Source organism: Carassius auratus, chromosome 20, assembly GCF_003368295.1.
Source record: "Carassius auratus strain Wakin chromosome 20, ASM336829v1, whole genome shotgun sequence".
Classification (NCBI taxonomy): Eukaryota; Metazoa; Chordata; class Actinopteri; order Cypriniformes; family Cyprinidae; genus Carassius; species Carassius auratus.
The window spans coordinates 9,931,048-9,946,932 of NC_039262.1; the positions used below are offsets into that span (position 1 = coordinate 9,931,048).

The 15,885-nt window shown below is 37.3% G+C and overlaps 1 protein-coding gene across 2 annotated transcripts in view; it reads right to left on the reverse strand.

Moving 5' to 3' along the window:
* pde4dip (phosphodiesterase 4D interacting protein) overlaps window positions 1–6,106 on the reverse strand; it is a 59,088-nt gene extending 52,982 nt beyond the window's left edge. Inside the window, exon 1 of one of the 2 annotated variants that reach the window (XM_026290951.1) lies at window positions 5,905–6,106. In XM_026290951.1, the coding sequence (XP_026146736.1) occupies window positions 5,905–5,951 (47 nt within the window). In that variant the 5' untranslated portion in view covers window positions 5,952–6,106. Of the gene's footprint in view, window positions 1–1,168; window positions 1,588–5,904 lie in introns of those variants that run through there. The other variant, XM_026290952.1, reaches the window with a different exon arrangement.
* Between the last annotated feature and the right edge of the window lie 9,779 nt (window positions 6,107–15,885).

Consider the following 15,885-nt stretch of genomic DNA (forward strand, 5'->3'; position numbering starts at 1 on the left):
AGGAAAAAGTCTGTGACCTGCTTAAGTACCCCCCAGGGAACATCTACCCCCACTTGGCAATCACTAGAAAAACTACATCTATTTGAAAACCACCATTCCAGTTTACCACTTGATATAACAAATGCAATACAATCCTTATTGCTTTGGTTTGAAAACAGAACTACACCCAGCGAATGTTCATGATGTTAGTCTTCCTATTATCATATATTTTCAATACCACATTCAAACTATATATCCCTGGCTACTTCCTAAATTCCCATTAGATGATGACTGTCGCACATGAGCTCTTAACACCTATCAGATAAATGAGTTCATACCATAATACAGAAGTGTGATAGATGGGACCATTTAATTTTCCTCACTTTGATGTGAGAGACAAAGAAGCAGGCGCCTAATTAACATGATCCATATCAAACCACTTAAAAGTCTCCTAGAAGCCAAAGAGCATCCATCTCACATCACATTATTGCTCCACGGAGAGCGACAGACAGAGGGGTTCAGCAAGCAAAAGGAACATAAACAGATGGTCTTCCACACACAGCTGACCGAGAGTGTCAACAACTTCACCATTTCGGCATGATCCAGCCACTAAGGTGTGCATGTCATGGGGGATGGGCCTATGCTAATGAGTTTCTAACGTTTCTCTTTGTTCCTCATAACAGCCACCATTACAGTAAGATTTTCCATGGAGAAGGAAACATTACAATTCAGCTTCATCGCATACAGACAAAACATGCCCAATAGCTTCACTTGCCAAGACGATCCCTGATTCATAACCACCTGCTCTAGTTCACTCATAATCACACTTGTGGTCAGCTGAGAAATCAACTCCCCCATGCTGACAAATGGTGTGCTCAAATGTGAATGCTGTTTAAACAGTGGGATTGCATAAACGGAGGGGCACAGTTTAGCATGCGGAGCTGCATAAACATAAATAGCATTGAGAGAACTTTCTGTACTTCATACACTGTGTACCAATGTAATGATTTCAGACATTTTACTCCCACATTTTTCAAATTACTGAAAGTTATGCCTGGATTCAAACTCAGCAAACAAATCCCAAACACAAGAGTACCATGTAATACAACAAATTCCTCAAAAACAGAAAGCTAGCTGTCTTCTCTCTTAAAGTATATGTTTCCCATTTAGTTAGAGGGGAATAGCTTACCTGCCACGATACAGAAATCCACTCATCTTTGCGACATCCAAACCACACGAGTTGAAAGTTGAAAAAGAATAGACAGGAACAAACTCAGCTCTTAAAGAGGGAAAAAGCCTGACTCTCTTCTGTGGCTCTGATCTCAATCCAGTGTTTTAGTGAAGAAATCTTCATTTCCAAAGACCAGGCTGGTCAGGAGTCCAACCAAACACAGACACACACACACACACACACATACACATCCAGGGCAAAGTTGCTATTTCTCTCTGGACGGCAGGCTGGAGACGGTCATTTGACGTGGCAAGGCCAGACCGGGAGTCAGCGAAACACACACATACAGGGTTGGTAAGTGGTAAACAGCACAGAGGTGAGGGTACACACACTCACACAGAGCGCCACTGGCTTGCCCTGAAAGAATGATCTGTTTGTGCATGCTCAAAGACAGGTTTCTCTGAGTATGTGTGGGGAGGAGGGTGTGTGTGTGTGTGGTTTTCAACTACAAATCACATTGGGCCTTCCTGCCCAGGCTTGAGGAGCATCCTTTTTAGTTGTAAATGGGCTATTCGCCTCTAGCTGTTACTGTCTATGTGCTGAGAGGAGGAGCTAGGAGAGAGGGACACAGGCTCAGACAGGTCTGTAGATACAGCACAGCATTTAAGACGATTATCTCTTGCTTCTGAAGATGAGGAATCTGATGTTACTAAGCTCAGAAAGACTGAAAGTAAAGTTAGCTGAAAAAGACAAGACAAAAAATAAATATAGCACAGACATAACTGTGAGTTTCTGTCTTGTTCCGTGATGATTTATAAAATCCCTAGTGAGTGTGACTGAACTCAAGGAGACCGAAATGGAAATTGCATCAAATGTTTTCCAGGGGAGTGGCTGATGAGTTGCCTAACAGTTTAGTCAGAGAAATATTCACATTTTCATTCTTCATGCAGTCTCACTGAGTACATTTTAAGAAGGTTAGAATTAATACACACACTGCTTTTAAAGGTATAGTTCAGGAAAACATTTAAATTGTGTCATTATTTATGTACTTATTCTCATAAATGGCCAAATGACCTATATTGCTTCTCTATGGAATTTTTGAAAACAGTTAAAATGCTATTAATAAGAACAGGAACGTAAGCTTTCAAGCTTTAAAAGGGACACAAAAGCACCAAAACAGTATCTTAAATACTAATTAATGGTCTTTATATGACCAGCCATTTTTAATTGTAGTATTTTTACTAGTTTTAATAATTATTTTAGTACTTTTAACATAACCTTATTTAGTTGTCAAGTCAGTTTTTCACATGTTTGCTTATGTTGGCCATCTAATATAAATATTTCATATTATTTTAGATTTGAACTATATTTTTTAAGGTAGTCTGCAGTCAAACAATGAGAAACAGACCAAAATTAAGGTTGTCACAGAAAATGTTTACTTCTATCATAATTGTCAGCATTTATGAGAGTTCATGACAGAACTAGAAATGTTCAGTTCATCAATGAATCATTCTTAGTCACAAAACCAATCTGAATGATAAGCTCACAAAATGGGCTGATTCGATTCTCAAGTTCAACTTGGCTTAATGATTCATCATTAAGGTGATACTTCATCCAAAAAAATAAAAATCCGTAATTTACCTTTCACTTGTTCCAAACCTATATGAGTTTCTATCTTCTGGGGAACACAACAGAAGATATTTTGAAGATCATTGGTAACCAAAAAGTTGACACTAGACATTGAGTGAAGTGAGTGAGTGAAGTGACATTCAGCCAAGTATGGTGACCCATACTCAGAATTTGTGCTCTGCATTTAACCCATCCGAAATGCACACACACAGAGCAGTGAACACATACACACACACACTGTGAGCACACACCCGGAGCAGTGGGCAGCCATTTTATGCTGCGGCGCCCGGGGAGCAGTTGGGGGTTCGATGCCTTGCTCAAGGGCACCTAAGTCGTGGTATTGAAGGTGGAGAGAGAACTGTACATGCACTCCCCCCACCCACAATTCTGTCCGGCCCGAGACTAGAACCCACAACCCTTCGATTGGGAGTCCAACCCTCTAACCATTAGGCCACGACTTCCTGAGATCTATAGTATTTAGTTTTTACATTTAACAGGTCACTGGAGGGGAAGATTATCAGTAAATAATTACTTAAATAATTATCTGTGCCTATCATAGAACTTAAAATGTATGCTTAGGGTTATTTGGAAACTTGAAAGCTTCAGTCCCCATTCACTGTAATTGCCTTACAAAAAAGAATAGCAGAAAGTCTTTAATTTTTTTTCCCATATGACATAAGGGTTAATAAATGATGAAACTGAGTCCCTTTAAATGAAGCTTCTCTGAACAGTTATGTCACAGTTTTTTCCAAGGTACAGACTGACTCCAAGAGCAAAGCGAGAAATGCCATTCAGGCATCTTACATAATTGCAAAATCTTCCCCCACCCTCAGTTAAATAATTGATATTGTATGTGCTTTCTAACTGTTCATCAGCTACATTTTATTCCTTATTAAGCCTGCCATTAGTCTTCTTACAGGCCTGGGAAATGGCACGCATTACTCTTTCAAGACAAGCCAACATGCGACTGTGTTTGGACTGTGTTGAGGTTTCTCCTCAGCTCGACAGAATGATTAAAGATTCTTTGACATTCAAGGAGAAAACAAAACTAAAGACAGATAAAGAACATGAAATGCACAAAAGGATTCACACTAAATATTTCCACAGCGAAAGAGGGAACGTATCTAACCCAGGAGCCACAGTGGCCCTGTAATTACCACTGAGACTACACAATGTTCCCACCCTTCAATCTGAAAACCCAGTGTTTGAACAGCTGCCCAGGACCAGCTGCAGGGTGTACGACGAACGGAGAACCACAAGTCACACAGGACTCTAGAACTAAACCGCAAACAGCCCATTTCATATCAGAAAAGTGGATCCTTTCATAGTGAGCACTTTGCCTCAGAGCAGGTGATCCTAACAGCTATTACATCACTACATCCAGTTTTTTAATAGACCATAAACATATAGCAACAGAGCACCTTTTTGTCCCATAATATTTTTGAAACATAATGTGGGTGAAATTTTTCCAAGCATTACGCATTTTTTCTATGACCTCGCATGTTATGGTTACATTTACAGACCATTACATGCTACGTAAGCAGGGTCGGCTACGGATATTATTAACATTTCACTGATGGAATTGTTCACGCTTCTATGTCTTGTTTATAATGAATTCGCAGCACTGACAGGGTAATTCTGGGTTGCCATATGTGTAGAATGAATCCCAGGCAATCCCTGTACTGGCTGATTAGAAACAGGACATGTCCTTCATTGTATATATACGTCTGCGTGTAAGAGGGAGGGAGGCGATGGACTCCGTAATTAACTCTGTCACATTTTTACAAGCTGTTAATGAAGTTGTATAACTCCTACAATTCCTTGCTACGCGTCCATCTGCGATTGTAGAATTAGAAGCAGACACAATATTATGTCAATTACAATTAGAAAACCATTAGGAAGCAGATGCAATGCTAAGAACGTCATCATCAGAGTTACTTTAACATTCCTGCTCATCAAGCACTGAAAATATTAACAGAAGTAAAATGACATTGAGATAACATCAAACAGCTGCTTGCACATATGCTGTAGCATTTACCAGCGATCTTCAGAAGAAAACAAATTTGCCTGAACATAAATTTTGACTATGAACATTGGTAATGTCTTATAACAACTGTAGTTTACTCCTAGTTTACATCAGTACTGCAATTTAGATTAAATCTAAATGTTAGACACAAACAGGATAAAGGACATAACAATAATGAGGGAAAATGGGAGTCTCAAATGGCAGTTAAATAAGGTTACATTTGTTTTACTGCTGTTTAAACTGAATCTTAATTTATAACAAATATTTAATAATTAAAAATAAAATATATAAAAATTTATATATATTTTGCAGCCTTCAAGTAGAGTTGGAAATATCCTATTTACGTGTTCAAAGCACATCACTCATTTCCAAATTGAACATAATCTGCTGTAATGAAGAAATGCCCATTTGTAAGTGGGAGCTTCCCAGTTGCACTTGATTTTTCTATGATATAGTAGTTTAGTCAAAAAAAGAGGTCAAGACCTCTTAGGTGGGATGGGCCAAAAATCACCATTGTAAATAGAGACATACAGACATTTGATATTTTTTAAAACTAGCATGCCAGAATTCATTTGTGCCTATATTGGTCTAAAAAAGTAACTGGACACTAATATTATTTTCTCTAATATTTGGTTACACATCACTTCCTCCCTTCGTTCTTATGGCAATTTAATGGAGCAGTTTTAGCACCCAAGACAAGCACCTGATAAGTGGTATCCTTGCATGCCAGATGAACACAATTATCCTTCATTCATATGGTGAAGAGCAAAAATGGTCAAAGAGCACTGAACCCGACAGGAACAAACACAGACATACATTTCAACACAGGCTTAAACCATATAATATCCAAACACATCAATGTGACTGGATACAAATGGACAAGTGATGGTCCAGCGAGGTCTTGTTGTCATTATTTAGTTCGTTAACCCTTTGCAGCTTATAAAACAAACAGGTCTTGAACTGTGTCATGGGTGAGACGTAGCCTAACAGCTCTTCGCCATAAATAACACCGTTTTTATTATACGTTGATATAAAATAGTATAAACACAACCACTGCATCTCAAACTTGTTTTCATACACTAAGGACTCGCAGACATACCTTTCATCGTCTCTCTGGTATCGCTCAACAGACGGTGTCCAGTCCATATTTAGCTATTAGTCCATCTCTTATGCGTCTCCTTGGATATCCACAATAACGCGCGGGATCACCGTCAAATTAAGGTACATGAACCTGTCATTGTGTAGCAGATGTCAGAAAACCAGACTCAGCTTCGAAGGCAATATGAGGATGCGCAGTTCATTGTCATTGGTGTAGAGTCAGTACGAGCAAACCCCCCCGCGGTCCTGCACTGCTAGCAGCGCTCCAGTTATCGCACGCGTCGGGGGATGCCGCGTTGCGCGCGAGAACCAGATCAAAGGAGTCTCGTGCTCAATGTGCCTTCATCGCTCTACAATTACAATAACAAGCATTCACCATGTGCTTGCGTCTGCCGTTAATAGGGTAACTTGTTACAGAAAAAATGTTGGTTTTGGTCAATGGGATTATTGTGTAGGTTAAATACTGACATTGAAACAACGACGATATTGACTAAATATTCAATTTATGACAACTAACGTAGTTTCCGCCATAAATGTTACTACAGTTATTATTATACGGAAACATAACTTAACTCTATCGGACTCGGTTTCTTTATTTGTTTTCAAGTAAATTAAACAATAGGATTTGGTTTGTAATTTTATGGAAACCTGTTTTCAAACACATCGTCTACCATACAGGTGCTGGTCATATAATTAGAATAGCATCAAAAAGTTAATTTATTTCACTAATGCCATTCAAAAAGTGAAACTTGTATATTATATTCATTCATTACACACAGACACAGCAGCAGGAAGCATGAAGTGCTCTAAAACTTCCTGGTATATGGCTGTGTTGACCTTGGACCTCAGAAGACACAGTGGACCAACACCAGCAGATGACATGGCACCGCAAACCATCACTGACTGTGGAAACTGTACACTGGACCTCAAGCAACGTGGATTGGATGCCTCTCCTCTCTTCCTCCAGACTCTGGGACCCTGATTTCCAAAGGAAATGCAAAATTTACTTTCATCAGAGAAACATAACTTTGGACTACTCAGCAGCAGTCCAGTCCTTTTTGTCTTGAGACGCTTTTGACGCTGTCTGTTGTTCAAGAGTGGCTTGACACAAGTAATCCGACAGCTGAAACCCATGCCTTGCATACGTCTGTGTGTAGTGGTTCTTGAAGCACTGACTCCAGCTGCAGTGCACTCTTTGTGTATCTCCCCCACATTTTTGAATGGTTTTTTTTTTTCACAATTCTCTCCAGGGTGTGTTATCCCTATTGCTTGTACACTTTTTTTCTACCACATCTTTTCCTTCCTTTGCCTCTCTATTAAAATGTGCTTGGACACAGAGCTCTGTGAACAGCCAGCCTCTTTTGCAATGACCTTTTGTGTCTTGCCCTCCTTGTGCAAGGTTTCAATGGTTGTCTTTTGGACAACTGTGAAGTTAGCAGTCTTTCCCATGATTGTGTAGCCTACAGAACTAGACTGAGAGACCATTTAAAGGCCTTTGCAGGTGTTTTGAGTTAATTAACTGATTAGAGTGTGGCACCAGGTGTCTTCAATATTGAAACTTTTCACAATATTCTAATTTTCTGAGATACTGAATTTGGGATTTTCTTTAGTTTTCAGTTATAATCATAAAAATTTAAAGAAATAAACATTTGAAATATGTCAGTCAGTGTGTAATAAATGAATATAATATACAAGTACTATACTAATGTACTGATAGGTTTTCACGGGAAATTCGAGCATACTGCTGCGTCAATACATTACATCTGTAAACATAAGTTGTCCAAGGCAGGACCCGGCTACTAGGCTATTGCATGTGGGGATCCCGCTGGTGGCTGATCGTTTAAAGCTTTTTCTCACACCAGCTAGAATAATTACATTTATCATTTTGATGGAGGATTGTAATCCAGAAAGGATTATGTGTTTATGAAACACATGTGAATGAAATATATAATTTTTTTAAAAATTTCTTCTGATTACAGATAGCCTGAGATTACACAAGATTTGTATTTTAAAGACAAACAGTTAGAAAGTAGCATAATTAGATTTTTGGGGTTAAAATTATTTCTTAATATGAAATTCGAAAGGTATGACAATTAGAGATCAGACCATACAGAAATTGAAATAGACACGCTAGCCACACAGTCACACAATGCTGATGTTGTTAACATTAATAATGTGAGAATAAAGTATAACAATAATAATAATGTGCACAGTTGTTGTGTCCTCAGTTGGTCAGAACAAACATGGCAGACGTGTTACTTGTTCAGATGACAATATCCAGAAAATTCTTATTTGGGTCATATATATTTCAAGACGTAGGCTAAAATCTGTGATTGCGAAGTACAGTAAATATCCACACCTGTGCAGTGACTGACTGCCACTAGGGGCTGAACGACTTCTGATTTTTTAAAGTAGACTTTTATGTGATGAAAGTCGAGTTGAAGTCTACTAGTCACTGATGACATCATTAATGAACAAATAAGTCTGGAGCCTTGTGCACAGCTATGTCAAATGACACCCACATGGTTATTGCTCCTATAACAGCTCATTTTTATCAGTTCTTTTGTCTTTGGGCTGTTATATTTCTCACAGATTTCTGCCTGATCAGATAGAGATATAGAAGCACAGTAAAAATTACATTCAAATGAATGCATTAGTGAGAGTGATATCGTGTATGTGAATTAATTCTACCTGGCAGCCTCTCCCTACTACTACTGAAGCTGTGGGATTTAGTTATTAAGAAATATATGCTTGAACTTTTCAGTTTCTAAGCTATTTTACTGAGTAATCACAGAACAGTGTTGACAATACATTTCTGCGCTGAATGATTGATTCTGTGTGTATGAGATCAGCGCATGATGTACAAGCTACTCTCTATAGCCTATGTTGTGCATTACAGTGCAGCAGTGCATTCGATTCGAACAGCGATTAATTTGCCTGCACAATAAGCTGTTTAAACCATGCATTCTCCTATTCAAGGCCGATCATAGTATACTTTTTTTTTTTGCTTTCATAGTATACATTTAGTTGTAATTTTAACTGTTTGGAGATGGAGCGTGTATGTGGAAGTCCTTCAAAGATTTCTCATCCTGTTGTGCTCTCTATAGGACAAGCTTAAAGCATCATGGCAGAGCATTGAAGTTGACTAATCGATTAGTCGGTGCAACCCTAAATTGCCACACCTCAAAACATTAAATTCAATCACGAGCGAGTGTACCAGCGCACAACCTACACAAGGAAGATAATTCTGCAAATAGCAGTAATTGCAGGTTTTCAAACAGAGATGGCCACAAAGAGGCAAAACTTATGGACTGCAGCTTTAAAATTCTAGTCGTTGCTGCTTGTGTGTAGTGTCGCATTTAAAGATAGATACTCTGTATTGACTATACAATTAACAAAGAGTAAAAAAATCTAACATTGTCTTGAGGCAATTTTCCTTTATTTCCTAATTAATTAGCAGCTACAGTATGAACTGAAAAAAAAAAAAACATCTTCATAACCAGCTCTTTCCTATGGAAAAAGTGCTAAAGAAAGATGAGGAAAAATATAACACAGTTGGTCCTTTCTGGCAGTATTTAATGATGAATTAAGGACAAAAACTTTTTAAAAGACTCATAAATTTAAGCATGTATTACTTAAAAATGAATGAATACTTGTTAGTGTTAGTTACTAGTTCGTTTACCAAACAAGCCCGGCCTTCAAAATTTACCCACAACATGGAAATTAACAAATTGTCAAATGTTTTGGGGTGACATGGGACCTCTGCCACCCACAGCCTTCTAAATGTCCTGCTGGTTGCTGCTTGCTGAGCATTTTAAGGCCACCTTGTGGCCATGACTTGTTAAAGCTCACCTTTAGATTCACAGGAAAACAGCCAAGAGCCAAGTCAATTTCATTGATCAAACTCCCTGATAATTATTTCAAACAACCAATTTGTTGTCAGTTTATTCATTTACAGTATGAGGAAATGCACTTTTGTAACTTTGAAGGTGAGCACACGTAAAAAAAAAAAAATTGGTAGAAACATTTATAAATTCCTGCCAGAAAATTAGCAGTAGCCTTAGCCTTACCATTAATTTTTCAGACATTTCCCAAAACAAAAGTCAATTCAATGTTTAATTCAAAACACCTGTGGAAAAATCCATACAGAAAATTCCTTCATATTACCAAAGTACATTATGCCAAATATTATCTCCTTTTCAAATTTGAGTTTTCTTAGATCATCCAAGTCTTGTACAACTTCAGGCAAAAAGCACATACAAAAAGTAACCTTCCAAGTCCACAAAATATATGCACAAATGTCTGAGACAAGTTTTTATTTTATTTTAAATCTGGAGATAAATAGGAGGTTTTTGGTTTTTGAATGTCAAAAACTAAAGAAATTGAGGAACAAACCAAAAATAATGTAAATATAAAAAATTAATAAGAAATATTTAAGATTCTGCACTATTTTTAGGTCACTAATGCATAACTGTAATAACTTTTTTATTGTTATGCTTATAATATTTTTATAATAAAAACAATTTTTTACTGCAAAATAGAAGCATTTTCTCCATTGCTCTCAGATATTTGACCCTTGTGATTTGTATGTAACAGGCTTACATGTTTAAAGAAACATTTATGACTGAATGCATGATTAAGAGGTGTTTTGGGGTGGGGTGTCATTAACTGGCCCCTCCCTGTCTTATCCAGTCATCACTCTGTCCTTCAGTCATCCCCAGGTTTGTTTGGTGCTGTAATAACACCCTGTGATTCGTTAGCCATTCCACAGTGTCAATGATAATATAACACTCTGCCCTCCTTGTCCACAAGCTCCCATTTTTGTTTTTCTAATTATCGATCTGCTCGCTGTCATGGTGACCCCTGAGGGAGGAAACCATGTGGAGGCGAAATGGAGCCCAGAGTTGGCAGCGAGTGAACAAGTCCAGCGCACGAAAAGGGGAAATGCACCAAATTCCACAGTGCTCCCCTCAGAGCAGCAGGGCTGGAGCGCAAGCTGCTGTTCCCAACACAAGAAAAGCCTCATCTGGACAACAAAGCAATACATGGGTAGTTTTTATTACAATGACATCCACAGGAGTCCGTGAGTCTGTCTGGCATCCACATGCTAAAACATTGATTTAATTATAGACAAAATAGTGATGATCAGTTATGAAAAATGAATGCTAACTTGCCGTGGATTTATTTAGTTTATAAGTATTTTATTTGGCTTATAAATAGTGCTAATTAAAAAACAATATATTGTATTTTTTTAAATAATCACATATAAAGCCTTAGCCTATTTTGTTTTAATATTTGAACAAAGGGTGTCTCTCTCTTTCTCTCTCGTGTTGGAAGGTCTGATTCATTTTAGTGAATCCTCTCTCTCATATATAGAGTTGACAAGTCTGAATAATTCTAGTTTAGTGAATTAATTAATCCTAAATGAGCCTCTCTTGGAAATTCCAATTAATTCTAGTGAATCAGTTCATTCACAATGTAAATGAACAGATTCACAAAAGTGATTCATTGACTCTCCGTACTATTTGTTGACATGGATATATAAATTAGGTGGTTTTTGTTGTATTTAGTATAAATTTGCCTGTTCAGGGTTGATACTATCACCCTGAGTGTGATTCAATCGGAATCCCTCATTGTTTTTGTGCATTTACATTTACATTTCTGCGATACATTTAGTTATATTTTTAACCAGTATGTTGCCTACAAAATATAGCTCAAATATTATTCTTCAGATAAGGTTCTTATCTGCATTCTGGGTAGTTTTGAGATATTGAGCCTCAGTTTTTGCGTTCCATAGACGTCTGTAGATAATCAAATATTATGTAAATAAATTGTCACAGAATAAGAATATGTGAATAACTCAATTTTGACAAAAATGTCAGATATAACCTTACAATTCTAAGGCGACTAATAATTGTCATCATTATAATAGAAATTAATGAATAGAGGTTAGCTGAGGAAGAATAATTCTACCACATAGTTACAGATTTCCTTTTTTTCTGAAACCAAAGATTCTAGTAAAACTGGAGAATTGCTCCATCCCTTGAAGCCAAAACAGGTCCACTGGCGCATAATTCCTGTTTAAAGACATTCTTGAACATTGCAGTGTAATATTTCATTAATTTGAAAGGCGGTGGAATGGTTTTCATTAAATGCAGAAAGATGGTTACTAGGGTTTCCCTTAGTAAGAGTTGAATATGAACCAAGACGTCATGCTCACCTGTGGATTTCGGGGCCGCTTACATTTAATGAATGCCAATATAAAAACATCAACAAACTGAGTTTTAAATACTTGCACATATCTTTATGAGCCAAATGATTTACAAGCCTCTCTGGATACGTGCTTGAAAAATGTTGCAATTTATTCATAGGCCCTTGTATAGAGCTAGTCTTATATAAATATACTTTTGATTAATAATGTTAAACAAAGCCTAATATTTCAAAAGTCACATATATCGTCTCCTTAAATTTTAAAATAGGCTCCAGATGTGCTGCACATGACTTGAAATTATTAATAAACATGTTTGATATAATATACAGTTAAGGAATGTTATTTTCATTAGTGTACGTAAAAGTGGAGACCCAGTTTTACCAGTGCAGTTCTGTACATCTGCACCACAATACAGTTTTTAAAATCCCATCAATCCCTGTTCTCACATCAAAGCTGAATGCTCTTACAATAACCCTGTTGATCATCAATTAGTTCTTTGTTTGTTAGTCTGCATTTGTGGACTGTGTGTAGGCAGTGCCAACACTCATGATGAATGTTGCAGCTCAGTAAGCTCAGTTCTGAGATAGAAAATGACACGGACAGGATCCAAAAACATTATGTCCTATAAACCTGAAATTATTTAACAATAAATCAGGTTATTTAGCACTGATGTGGACACAAATATGGTGTATTGAGCCAATTGATTCTAGAATTTTTAACCATGCAGCATATATAGGCACCAAAATTAATACTCGCTTTTTTGGCCATTCACATAGAATGCGTTTTTGCATTCCATTGCACTGCATTTCATTGTTTTTCAATATAAATGATGATGAACAGATGAACGTTTTTATGCATAACATTGTTTTAAAAACATGGAGCTCAAGTTAAAATAAAAAAGCATTTCTAGATTTTCTCGTGTTCTTATGTGTAAAAGGGGCCTGTTAACATATAGGTTATTCAATTTATTTTTACAGCGTCATATTGAAATTAATACATTTGGTTAATAAAGACCCCTAATTTCTTTTCATCGAGTCTCATGTCAGCCCTATATTTAAATCCGAGAACTTAGCAGAATAAATGCTTACATTAAGTTTGCACTTGCCTCTCCCAGTTTCTCTTTCTTTCTTGTTCTCTCTTTGCAAGCATCTCTATGTGTGTGTGTGTGTGTGTGTGTGTGTGTGTGTGCACATGTCAGTGTGTGTGCCAGTTGAGAAAATTGAAGGCAGATTTTCCGTGGCAGGCATCATCCCCAAATTGCACATTTTGGTGGGGAATTTGACCTGGCTCGAGATGTGACAATAATATTCATTTTAGCGTGTACCCCCCAGCACCCCCATTTACACAGAGTAGAGATTCTTTCTGAAATAGAAAACCCCAAACTAACACAGAAAGAAAAGAAGAGTGATTGAGAGAGAGAAAATGATTTCTCTCAGTTTTGGAAGATAAAAACCAATGGTAAGCAGATCTAAGCATCGGCTGTTTGGAGAAGATATGATGGATTGTGGCTTTAAAAAAGATTAATGACCAGATTATTTCCTCCCTGTAAAGTTGAAAGAATAGACTCTACTAAGGAATATAAAGCTAACAGTCACTTAAAGTGGAGGGGGATTCTTAAAACAAAAGCTTTTGACCTTTTCTTTTGATGCGTGTATTTGCTAAGGGTCTCTGGCTGACCTCATACCTTTTATTTCTATCGCTTATGTCTTTGATTTCTATTCCCACACAAGTTTGAAGCTGCTCAGTGTTAATCGTCACAATCCTAACGAATGGCTTCCTTACATAAGATGCTTTATGAAGAACTGATCATATGTTTGAATTAACATCTTAAATGATCCTCTACAGAAACTGAAATTTCTTTTAAAACCTGAGGAAATGGTGTGACACAAGCTATTTGCATTGTCCTGTGGTTTTAACAGGCACTAGGGGGATTTGGGTGCACGGTGGATGTTGACCTTTGCATTTGACTTGGGCGCCGTTGTCACAGTGCTGCTTCCTCTCCAGCAGCCCGGCGCCACTGGGACTTTCTGTCATCTCAGTCCTGTTGGCAAGAGTAATGAAAGCAGGAAGTTATCCAGCTCAAATTAGTGATAGTTTAAACACCGAGGTCAGCCTAAACAGCCTGTTCCACACTTCTTGAATATATCAGCAAATGTGTGACAAGGCCTCATATGCTATGAGCAAGGTGAAGTGGGAACTTCAGGTTTGATCTTGTTTGAGAAATGCTTGTTTCTTCTCGTTTTTGTAATATGCTAACATTTTAGCGGGCACAGCAACTTTTATTAGTGTGAAAAGGAAGTGTGCTTGGTATCTTGGAATGGACCTTGCAGTTTCCAGTCAAGTTTTCTTAGTGCTGGCAAATCAATGCATAAATAAATGTTATTTCTAACCACTTCCTTTCAGTGAAAGTCTACTCATTCTGATGAATATTTTGGCTAGCATGAAATGGGTAACATGCATCTGTAAATATTCCACTGGGAGGTGCTGAAGAGCTTGTCATATGTCATGTCTTTGTTGAGCTAATGAACACATTTATAGAAATAGTTTGAAATATATCTCAGTTTTTATCTTACAATTCTGTATTCTGAGTTTATGTCTTGCAATTTCTTGCAATTATAAGTTTATATCTTGGAATGTCGGCTATTTTCTTGGGATTTTGACAAGTTCTCACAAATGCAATTTTTTTCCAGCTGTTTTCTGAGTTTACATTTCACAGTCCTGTTTTATTAAAATTTTTTGCCTCAGAATACAAACTAAAAATTACTGGGTAATTGTGTCTTTTTTAATCTCTTTTGCCTCTCACAAATATAATATATCAAGTTTATAACTCTTTTTTTCTCAGAATTGCAACAATCTTCCATAGTGACGCTATTCAGAAGACTTGAGAAAAATATAAATTCTCCATGTGACCCTCGCTAAATATTTAGACATCCTAGGAATTAATTTTGCATCACATGTTCTTGTAGTTCATACAGAAGGTCTGCTGTTATTTATTGACCCCTTCAAGGTCAACTAAATGGTTAACTGTATTCCATTAGAAGGTTTTTATTTTTAAAATGTAATGCCAAACCACACAGAAGGAAAGAGATTTTTGCTCTGAAGTAATTTGGCAAGAGAGGAAGATGTTTTGGTCTGTATTTCTTCTCCGTTCCTCACTCCAGAACAGGGAGAGTTGAAAGCTGTCAACAGGCTGGGCCAGGGCTCACATGTGTTTTGCTCTGAGCCATGTAAACCCAAACCCAAATCCACTTCTCCATTGCCCCATTTATAAATAAAAGCCTTTTAACAGTGCATATTTTAAATAGTTCAGCTGTTGAGGGAATAGATGTGACTTTTCGTGCCGGGGGAAGCTGAAGTTGATTATACGGCGATGATGAAGACCAATGTCACATCAGCCACCAGCCTTGTGCACGCTGGCGGTTTGTTTGAGAGATGGAAATGAAAATACATATTCATCCAAGTCTGAGACGTCCAAACAGCCAGTTAACATCCCCCAAATGTCTATTGCATAATAATTAGCATCCTTTGATCTAGTAGAGACAAGCCGTAATTAAAGACAGTTAAAACACAGCAAAATAGAAAGCTGTATGGCTGCCACTGGAGACTAGAGAGTAGCTATAACTTTACTTTCAGCAAGTTTGTGTAAGGTCAATATTTTTACAAAGGTCTTCATTTTTATCATTTATATAGGACTTCATCCATTTAATTTTAGTAAGAGTAAAATATACTAACTTGAGGGAACACAATTAATTCTTCTTGATACTGACATTT